The sequence below is a fragment of the Phoenix dactylifera genome, chromosome 3 (assembly GCF_009389715.1).
Source record: "Phoenix dactylifera cultivar Barhee BC4 chromosome 3, palm_55x_up_171113_PBpolish2nd_filt_p, whole genome shotgun sequence".
NCBI classification, from domain to species: domain Eukaryota; kingdom Viridiplantae; phylum Streptophyta; class Magnoliopsida; order Arecales; family Arecaceae; genus Phoenix; species Phoenix dactylifera.
In genome coordinates this window covers 13,520,419-13,531,505 of record NC_052394.1, presented here as the reverse complement: position 1 = coordinate 13,531,505, position 11,087 = coordinate 13,520,419, and the positions used below count along the sequence as shown (strand labels likewise).

General features: G+C 34.6%; 1 protein-coding gene across 1 annotated transcript; it reads right to left on the bottom strand.

The window, feature by feature from the left end:
* Positions 1 to 659: 659 nt before the first annotated feature.
* LOC103708007 (stem-specific protein TSJT1) lies at positions 660 to 7,231 on the bottom strand. Its single transcript, XM_008792755.3, has 5 exons — positions 6,926 to 7,231; positions 3,609 to 3,849; positions 3,396 to 3,516; positions 1,740 to 1,849; positions 660 to 1,015 (listed from the first exon to the last, which is right to left on the bottom strand). The coding sequence occupies exons 1-5, from the start codon at positions 7,126 to 7,128 to the stop codon at positions 980 to 982; spliced, it is 711 nt and encodes a 236-aa protein (XP_008790977.1). The 5' UTR covers positions 7,129 to 7,231; the 3' UTR covers positions 660 to 979.
* Between the last annotated feature and the right edge of the window lie 3,856 nt (positions 7,232 to 11,087).

Below are 11,087 nucleotides of genomic sequence, written 5' to 3'. Positions count from 1 at the left end.
CCAGCACAAGGGCTTAAATTTACAATCACTAAGGTTTGTCTTAGAGTAATTGTAGAAACCTTAAACAATTAAAACTTTTGGTTAGGATCACTAAAGGTAAATATAGGATTAGTGTAAGAAAGGCTAAATAACTTACATATGGGTTAGGTCATGCAGGTTGTAGCTTGTCCCAGCCCAATATTCATTCTTATGATGTCTCCTTCCATCACTCTTGGTAAAATGTTAAGTTGTGACATTTTTAACATGGCCTCCATGACTTTTGTTCTTTCTGACGTGATGCCCCGTAAACATATAGAAAACACCAAACCATGTAATTCTTATTTCTTTCCCTTCACTTGGCATAGTTTTTTTCATTTTTTAAAGAAAGTATTGTTTTTATGTGAGTCTTTATTTTGAATATCTTTAATGCTATCAGAAATATTTTATATGCAAAACATTTAAGAACTTGGGAAATGAATCATTCCTTTTGCTATGCATAACACATGTATATCCCCAAAGAATAATTGGATTCAAAAGAGACTTGTTTTTCAGACCTTACCCCCTTTATGCCCTGTAAAAAAGGGTGAGAAACTCCACCATTGAATTTTATTTTATTTTTTAAATTTTTAAAGAACCCTGCCTTGGGTTTTGCAACAAGTGCTAAGGATCATAAGATAATATGCAAAAAAAAAATAAATTCTATATGATACGGAAAGAGTTGCTTCCAGCATTCTCCTGAACATAACAAAATTTACATACATAAGGTCTGAACTCGATGCATTTATGAAGGAAGATTGCACCTACAAGATTATTCCAAATTGATAAAGAGAACTACCCAAGATTTTTTCAATATGAGAACAACCTCCAGACACAAGCACAAAGCAAAGGACTAGCTAAACTCATGGCATTCCAACATTATATACATGGTAACTTCATGCCTTGTGCATCCCTTCACAGCAACATACTATCCCCTGCTCCACAACTAACTTGCAGCTCGCTTCTAATGGGTTGCTGTGAGGACGGTAGATCCTTCAACCTGGAATATATAATAGGAGAAATTAAACTTTTATATTTTGTTAAGGAAGATGAAAGATAATACAAGTTTTTCATCCTTTCTCAAAAACAATACAAGTTATTTTTCTTAGTATGAGTGATGCAATTAGACGGCAGATTCCATGTTTCTTGGAAGGAATCCTTTTTTTGGCACATCAAAGCTTCCTGCTTAATTGAAAGCCCATCTAGGTCCTTTAATTAGTAAAAAGATTGGAGAAGGCCAGATCTACTGTCTCTGCTAACACCACCATGTCTGGTTCTTGGTTTGGGAGACATGAAACCATCACACTTTTTCTTCCATTTCTCCTTTTTCAGTTGCCACTTTGACCCAAACCTGATATTGGATATGCTATTCTCATGCGTGCCATTTACCCGTAGACATAACTTCAGTTCTATCTCCGTAAGCTTTTAGTCTCACCAAGAATTCCCATGTATCTATGTAATGATATCCATTAATTGACTGCCAAATCCAATACACAGTCAAGATATTCAAGACAAAAAGCTTGATGCAGAAATTTATTTACTTCAGTTTAATATTTGTGGCCTTGTTGCAGTCCTCATGTAATGTGGTTCTCATATTATATATCGAGGAAAAAAGGGTATCAGACATCTGACATAATCTACAATCAATATAAGAAAAAAGTTTTCCTCAAAATATTAGAAAACATTAAACATTCATATTTTCATAGAAGAGAATGAACAGTAACCTCGAAAGTTGCACCACATATCTCTTCTTCATTTGCTAAAATAGCAGTGACCTTGTTCTTTGGGTTCTCAAAGCTTTTCAAACCTCCCAGACTGTTTGAATAGAAACATCCTGCAGTCCAACCACCAACAATCATATAAGGATGAATATTATGAGTTGTATGGGCTAGTAACTCAAAAGGGAATCAAAATAATCCTATTTGTTTATGATAAGATCCATGATTGGTTAAATAAGCATTGAAGGGTGTTCAAATAATCTCTTGAATATAGTAGGGGAGACCCAGATCAATTGCAGTGCTTCATCATGGTGTTACAAGTTGAATCCTTCTGAGAACAAAACGGTAAAGGACAAGCAAACACATGGAAGAATATGGGAAGTTCATCAAGGACAAATCACTTATAACAATCTCAAATGCATTGAGACCATAGAGAAATACGCTTGTGAATTCTAGTAGTTGAAGGTAAGTATTAAAATTGCGGAATCACTAATTCATGCATAAACACAAGAAGTTGGGATTGCTTGCTGGTAGTTCCGAACCTTGCAATTACCTTGTTGGACTTCATTTAGGGTTATTTAGAAAATTATTAACATAGAAAACAATTTAGTCAAGCAAGCACTAGACCAAGTGAACCTACCAATATTAGGAAGAGCATTATTACATAAGTTTAAGGAAAGATTTTAATAGCCTTGCATGGTCATAGGGAAACAAGAAATATTCCGAATGGCAAAGGCACAACTGATAGTGATGTAAGTATGGATTACTCATTTTAGAAATAAATTAATAGATAGTTCCATACTAGATATTATCAAAATAATACCCAAGTTAAATTGATTCCTTGTATGGTAACATCATATGATGCCCATATCATTCTTATTCCAACTATAAGAAAGTTGCCCATTTGTGTCGAGTTCCATTAACATCCGAAAGGAATCTGGAGTCCATCTAGGAACTGATCTTTGAAACTTTTTTTGATGTAAAACTGATCTTTGAAAGTTACATGGAGCAAAAGTTATTACTCAGATCTTATTTTTCTGTTGATCAGTAAATATTATAACTTCATGACTATGAGTTCAGCAGTCTTTGCGAGCTTATTTATGAAAACCAAGTCTAAGATCTACAGTATAATAAGTGGGGTTTGCCTTCACAGAAGATCCATAAAGTGATGTGATGATTATAATAGAACACTCAGTTACATGACTCTTTGAGAAGATCATGATATTAAATTGATTCCAGATATGATGGAAAGAGTCACATGAAGTAATTAATTACTAATATAATTAGGCCTCTAAAAAATATATAATCATCGACTAGCAACGGCAACTCAAGAGGTTTAATGATTGTGCCCTCGCTTACTTTGTAGTTGTGAACAATAAGTTAACTAAAGATAGTAGCCCATATACATAGTAAAAAGCTGGGTATATTTAAGAAGATTAATGACAACGAACATCATGTTTATTTGCCTACAGATATTGGAATTTTCATTTCAAAATCATAGATTTGTACGTGAAATAACATCTAGTGAGGCCATACAGGGGGGAAAGGTTAGGGGCCATACAGTGTGTTGTTATACAATGTCGGAGCATCGACCCCATTATAATAATTAAATAAATGATGACCAAATGAATGATAAAAGTTATCGATCAATAGATCAATTACCTTGAGGGAACGGTGCGAGAGACTTGCCGCATGATCCTTTGAGCAGGTCCAGATTGTCAGCAAAGGCCACGTACCCATCTGCAGTAATCCCCCAGAACAAAGGAACCTTTCCATCCGGATCCTGTTACATTACAGATATAACTGAGCATCATTAGCCACTGGAGCTGGATGCCAGGTACTTAAAAAGTGCCGAGGGTGGGGATGATGACTCACAGAAGCAACAAGGATTGAAGAAGTCGACTTGTCAAAGAGCACAAAGGCGAAATTGCCAGTGAGGTGGGCAAGCATGAAGCTGGGTGGATATGGAGCCCGGTCGCGGAGAGCCTTGTAGGCCTCGATGACGAGCACCACCTCATTGGCAGTCTTGGAGAGTCCATACTGCTGCTTTAAGCGTCCAAGGTTATCCAGCACTCCTTCAAACAGGCAGAATATGTCATCCTTTGCTGCAAACGACCTGCAACAAGTTCTCACCGTTGGTAGTTGTCATCCTCTGGAAGAGAACCGTTGAGGTTCAAATTTTGGTTTAAAAGTGGACTCTGGTTAAAAAAAACTAGTTTGAAGCTTTGAGGACTATGTTTCAATCAGCTAGGCAAAATAAGGGATTGAGATCCAGATCCAACGTCCACTTCTGAACGCCCCTCATTTCCCTCTAGAAATTAAATTATTAAGGGATGGATCAGGTACTGGACATCTGCAATCCATCAAACACTATAGCTGATCGATCAGAGAACAGTAATGTTTTTCCTCACTAATTTTTTTCCTCACTAGGTAGGCTGTTCATGCAAAAACTTTTTACGATAAATTCTTGGAATAGCACCTCCTAAGATTTCAACATAAAGTTTCTCTTGATCAACAGAAGAAACGTATTACAACCAACCAACGGTAGGTGGGCTGTCAATTATTTAATAAAAATAACAGAAGAATAAGAAGAATTGCTCATATTAAAAGAACTTGGAGAAACATCTCCTAAAGTTTGAACATAAAAAAATATTCTCAGCCAACATGAGAGAGCTAGAAATCTATACTTTAATTAGCACAAGTACCTTGATGCTAGGAGGTAACTAGTCAAAGTTGGTTAGAAATGGACATATTATATGTTGCACCAACTTGACCCAACGAACCTTGGTAGGACCAAAATATAGGTAGAACTAACCTGAATTTACTTTTTTTACCTCACCCTGAATAGCTAAAGCCCTTTGTCTACAAGATTACAATTGGGAATTGTACGTCAGAATCTATCCAATGAACAAACTCCATGTACTACTAGGCTAACTATATCTCTTAAAGTTGGGGTGCATCAAGAATATATTCAAATTTTGATGTTGATGTGAGTAAAAAAAATCTTATACGGAGTCTACCACGTGTCTTTCACTGTTTGGACTTGTTGCCTGCAAGAGGAGGAAAAGTGGTCCTAGATAAGCTTGCACTCAGCATAGCTTGTTCACAGAAATAGAGCTGGCCACCTATATCTTTGGAGGAAATGTTAGGTATTGCTCTGTGGGACCTTATGTGGTAGGATTCCAAAATTCCATATAGGTAGATGGTCTAAGTAAAGCTGGTTCATCATAAAGTAAGCAAAAATCAAACATCTAGTGCTTCGAATTTTCACCACACAGCAGGTAAATATTAGGATTATCGAAAGAACAAACTCCACATCGGCTCGTGCTTGGCTAGAAATTTAGCTTGAATTTAACTTGTTTGATTACCAAACATGCTGATCTAGAAAGACTTGGATAGCTTGAGCTCAGCCAAAAATAGAAATAATTAAAAAAAATAATTATTTTATTATAAGTTATTGTAATTATTATTTGTAAATAGATACTAATTAGTTTTATAATGTATAAATAATTACTAATAGTTATTAGTCCTAAAGCAATAATCATCAGCTATTAATTAACTGATAAATTTTAAAAATAAATATGATTATAATTATTAAACAATTAATCAATAAATAATCATAAATAATTAATACTATGATTTACTTATTATTTATAAATAATTATTAATAAAAATAAATATGTTTTAATCATTTTTTGATAAAACATTATATTAAATTATAGTATTAAGATATAATAGCAACAAAATTAACTCAATGTAATCCTCCATACTTTCGATGGATCTCTTAAGCAATCCTGCATGTGTGGATCGAGAATTTTTCAGAAAAATTTTGATGGATTATTTAGATGCACTCCAACTTGTTTCCATCCCCTTTCAACAAATTCACTATCAACCAAGTCTTTTTCCTGGCCACCCCCATGCCATTTCTAGTGTCACCTTCAAACAGTACTTGATAATATCCTTATCTCAAGAGGCTCTTCTTATATATATATATATATATATATATATATATATATATATATATATATATATATTCATGAGATTCATTATATTCTAAGGAAAAAAAGATCAAATTAACAAGGCAACAAGCCAGCCATGGAAACATTGTGGTGCAGAGCTTTGGGCCAATCGGGTGCATTCAAAAAATGTTGTGCCAAAATAATTAATTGACATCAGGCCAGAAATAAGACAGATGCTGCCCATCTCTTGATCTCTGGGCGCCCGGTGAGCCACAGCCAGCTGGGTCACATTTGGTCCCGGGTTAGCTGGTGGATAAGAACGAGAGGGCTGCTCTGTTCTTATCCCACAGTCCTTATGGGTCCCATGCGATACAATTTGTCCCCTAGCTTGCAGCTAAAATTTTCCAAAGCCTGGTTTCCTTCTCTTTTGCTTTTCTTTCTTTCTTTCTTTCTTTCTTTCTTTCTCAAGTCCAAACTGTGGGCGGTTTTCCCAGCCACAAGCTTCCAAACCCTTCCACCCACCCTCAATGAAACCAGATGGGGAAAAATAATAAGAATAATAATATTTTATTATTAGAAAAGTAAAGGGGAAAAAAAAAGAATACTACAGTTAATTTTATTGTTTATAACTTGTATATCAGTATTATTAGATCAAATTATATTCATTCAAACCTTGTACAAATCTTTATAAGAAAATGGCACAGCTAGCCTCCCAATCACCATGCAAATATCAAAATATTTCCAGTATTTCTATTTGTATATTGGCATTCTTCTTCCTCATTTTAGAAGAAAGCATTTTATATTCGAGAAAAAAGAAAAAAAAATGTATGTAGAATTGAAAAAAAAATCATTGCTATATAAGAAAAGGTAAAATAAATAAAAGCTCTGATTTTTCATGATTTTCAAGGCAAATCATCGTAGATCCAAGCAATCCAAATCTCCACGCTTCACACAATAGAAAAATTATTGACAAAATTTCATCAAAAGAAGAAAATTCTAGATAAAAACAACAATACTGGTAAACGAAAAAAGAGGGGAAAAAAGTAAGAAGAATAGCAGAGAGAGAGAGAGAGAGAGAGAGAGAGCATGGAAGTCTCGGAAACGCATGGATATATATAGCTTTCGCCACCACTTCTAAGATCGAGGGTTCGAAAACAACAACACCAGATGGAAAAAGGAAAAAGGAAAAAAGAAAAAAGAAAGATGACTGGGTTGCAAGAATTGGGAAGGCACCTCGGGCGGAAGGGAGACTGGTTGGCGTGGGAGTAGGCGAGCTGGCCGACGGCGCCGATCTGGATCGACACGGCCGGCGCGGAGCTCCCGATGAATCGGCTCACGAGCTCCGACGCCCGCGTCTTCGGCGACGGCGTCCTGCTCCCCGCCGCCACCAGCTCCGCCGGCGCCTCCACTACCTCGCCGCTGAACACACCCAACATCTCTCTCTCCCTCCCTCTACCCACCAAGAAGCTCAGAAACGAAGACCAAGATCTATACAATGGAGAGGTGGAAGGCAGCCAGGGGGATCTTTGGCCTTATATAGCCGAGCTTGAGAGCTACTTGGGGCCCACCTCTTTCTCTCTCCCTACTAATCTCTCCTGTTCATTTTATCTCTCCTCCTATCTTACGTCAATGACGACAAAATGCTCCAGGGATAGAAATTAATAACATGCTGTTTCCTACAGTAATTCTGAATTAAGACTGGTAAACCGAATTGCACCCAAACTTTTTTCTAAAAAAAAAACAGATATTAAAAATTATTATAAAAATTACGGTGATCGGTTCACAGCATCCGAATCATAACAATAAATTTTATTTATTTATGTTTGTAATCTTTATATATTTTAATTATAACAAAGGTGATGCACCGTCCTCGACGATGGCCCGCGCATGGAAGTCGTGAGGGTCGTATACGGTGCATGGTTTGCACTCGAATCCGGTATTACTCGCCGACCAGCATATTTTTGGTGTCGTGTCAATGTGAATTTTTTGATTTATATAAATATATATTAATTATTTTAAAATATTTTTTTCTTTTTTTCTTTTTTTTGTAAGAATTTTAGGGGGAAGAGTGAAGTCATGACGTAGCAAATTGAACAAAGAAAGAAGTGGAGGTATTAGTTGTAAAGTTGGGTATCATGTAGGGTGCCGTCATAAAACGTTATCCAAAGGGAAGTGGTCCCACTCAATTGGAGCTGCCGTTCTTGTTGATGTCTCCCTTTATTTTTCCGAAGTCCTTAATCTTTCTTTCCTCATGCATATAATTACATGTGAGCTCATATGGCTTGCTCAAACATGTAGAATCTTTTTTTTTTTTTTTTTTTTCACTTGCAAGCTCATGGCTTGCTCAAACATGTAGAGTTTTTTCCCTTTTTTGAAAAAAAAAACATTCACGCATATAGGAAACAACAATATCCTATACAATTGTTTCCAAAAAAAAAAAATGTGCACATTTAGCTTAAATCGATAAGCATATGGGCGAAGATCGAGCACGATAATCTTGAACATCTTTATAGCTTCCATTCTATTTTTTCCCCCCTTTCCTCAATGGAATGGAGCTGTTTACTTTTTATTGTTATTTTGATCACATTTGTTAACCTTAATTCTAATTTCCAAGTGACTAATAATTAAAAAGTGACCTCCCACCCAAAAAAGATTAAAAAAAATGGAAAACAAGTGCACAAAGGGCAATCAGTTGGGTTTCTCTGACTAAATATGTGCAGCTGTGAATTCTTGCATTGCCTCAGCATTAAGGACTTCAAAAATTCAAAAAGAAAAAAGAATAACTATAAGAAGCATAATGCTTACCTAGAACAATAAGATAATAAAATAGAATTAGCTAAAGATGAACAATTTATCTTTATTAGCTACTAATAGAGATCACCACATGGTAGAGAAAGAAGTATAAATTTCACAACTACAAACCACTACAAAGAAAAAGGATCACAAGAAATGACCAAATTAAGATGAATGATTGCAAATGAAAATAAACAAATTTTGAGATTGATTCCTTGTCTCTTCACTAATTCTTTAGTTCTCCTTAAATAAGTAGAATCCTATAACCCTGCATGAACTGCCCTATGCTACGATGAAAGTGCTTACCATATCTTCTAATTTTGATTATCGAGATAAACCACTTTGATCTTTGAATGTAATGTTTATGATTACTAAGAGGATCGAGAAATTTTTTTCTCAGTCAATGTGGTGGTCTCACTAAGATTATATTTCCTTCTTCCCATATCTACCATATTCTATCAGTTTCCGATGATTGACAGGATCCACCTTGGCCTTTGGATGCAAAATATATGATTGCTAAGGGAATAGGAGAATTTCTTTCTCGATCCATTTGATTGTCTCGCTAAAATAGAATACCATCTTCTTCCCATGTCCCCCACATTTAGTTAGTTTTAATCACTGACAAAATATAGCATGGTCTTTAAAATGGCATATACGATTTCTAAGAAAATTGAAAAACTTTCTTCTCTGGTGGTCTCACTAAGATTTTATATCTCCTTTCCACATCCAATACATTCTATCACTTTTCAATCTCTGACACAATCCACCATAGTCTTTTGAAGTATCGTATATGATTGCCAAAAAAATTGGAAAACTTCTTTCTCAGCTCATGTATATATACTCACTAAGAGTGAATATCACATTCTTCCCATGTTCACCACATTCTGTCAATTTTAATCATAGATGAAATCCATCGTTGTTTTTAAGGTGGCACAATTGATATGAAGATTGAAAAACTTCTTTCTCAATACACGTGATAGTCTTGTTAAAATTATGTACCATAGTTTGTCGAGTTTTAATCACTGACATAATCCACCTTGGTATTTAAAAGTAGCTACACTATAGCCAAAAGAAATAGAAAACTTTTCTTAATCCACATGATTTTTTTGTTCACTACATTCTGTCAGTTTTTAATCACCGACATAATCCGCCATAGTTTTTAAAGTGGCACAATAGCTAAAAAAAATAAAAAACTTTCTTCTCAATCCACGTGATAGTCTTGTTGAGATTATGTATCATATTTTGTCGATTTTTAATTACTGACACGATCCAAAATAGTATTTGAAAGTAGCTACACTATTGCCGAAAGAATTAGAAAAGTTTTCCTACTCCACATGACTTTTTTGTTCACCATATTCTATAAGTTTTTAATAACCAATATAATCCATCATGGTTTTTAAGGTGGCACAATTGCTAAAAAAGTTAGAAAACTTTCTTCTCAATCCAAGTGATATAATCTTGTTAAGATTATATACCGTATTTTGTCGGTTTTTAATCACCAACACAATCCACCATGGCATCTAGAAGTAGATATACTATTGTCAAAAGAATTGGAAAACTTTTTCTAGTCCACATGACTTTTTTGTTCGCCACATTCTGTCAGTTTTGAATCGCCAACATAATCCACCATGGTTTTTAAAGTGGCACATTTGCGAAGAAAATTGGAAAACTTCCATTTTAATCTTAAGATTATGTACCATATTTGGTCAGGTTTTAATCACCAACATAATCCACCATGGTATATGAAAGTAGTTATACTATTGCTGAAAGAACTGAAAAACTTTTTCTAGTCCATATGATTTTTTTGTTCACCATATTCTATAAGTTTTTAATCACCGACATAATCTACCATGGTTTTTAAAGTGATACAATTGTTAAGAAAATTAGAAAACTTTCTTCTCAATCCACATGATAATCTTGTTAAAATTTTTTACCTTATTTTGTCAATTTATAGTCACTGACAAAATCCATCATGCTCTCTGAAAGTAGCTCTACTGTTATCGAAAGAATTGAAAAACTTTTCTTAGTCTGCATGACTTTTTGTTTCACCACATTTTATTAGTTTTTAATCACCGACATAATCCACCATGGTTTTTAAAGTGGCACAATTGTTAAAAAAATTGGACAACTTTCTTCTCAATCCACATGATAATCTTGTTAAGATTATGTAGCATATTTTGTTGATTTTTAATCACTAACATAATCTACTATGGTGTTTGAAAATAGTTATACTATTGCCAAAAGAATTGAAATTTTTTTTTTTTAGTCGACATGTCTTTTTTGTTCACCACATTCTGTTAGTTTTTAATCACCAACACAATCCACCATAGTTTTTAAAGTGGCACAATTGCTAAGAAAACCATAAAACTTTCTTCTCAATCCATGTGATAGTCTTGTTAAGATTATGTACCATATTTTGTCAGTTTTTAATCATCGACATAATCCACCATCGTATTTGAAAGTAGCTATATTATTGCCGAAAGAATCGAAAAACTTTTTCTAGTCTATTCACCATATTCTATTAGTTTTTAATCCCTGACATAATCCACCATAATTTTTAAAGTGGCACAATTGCTAAAAAAATAAGAAAACTTCCTTCCCA

What these genes read in the sequence shown, in the direction of transcription:
- LOC103708007 (XM_008792755.3), bottom strand. Translation starts at nt 7,128, where the DNA reads ATGTTGGGTGTGTTCAGCGGCGAGGTAGTGGAGGCGCCGGCGGAGCTG. An exon ending in CAGTCTCCCTTCCGCCCGAG is followed by an intron (nt 3,850 to 6,925) that starts GTGCCTTCCCAA and finishes AACTTGTTGCAG; the next exon opens with GTCGTTTGCAGCAAAGGATG. An exon ending in CTTCAATCCTTGTTGCTTCT is followed by an intron (nt 3,517 to 3,608) that starts GTGAGTCATCAT and finishes GTAATGTAACAG; the next exon opens with GATCCGGATGGAAAGGTTCC.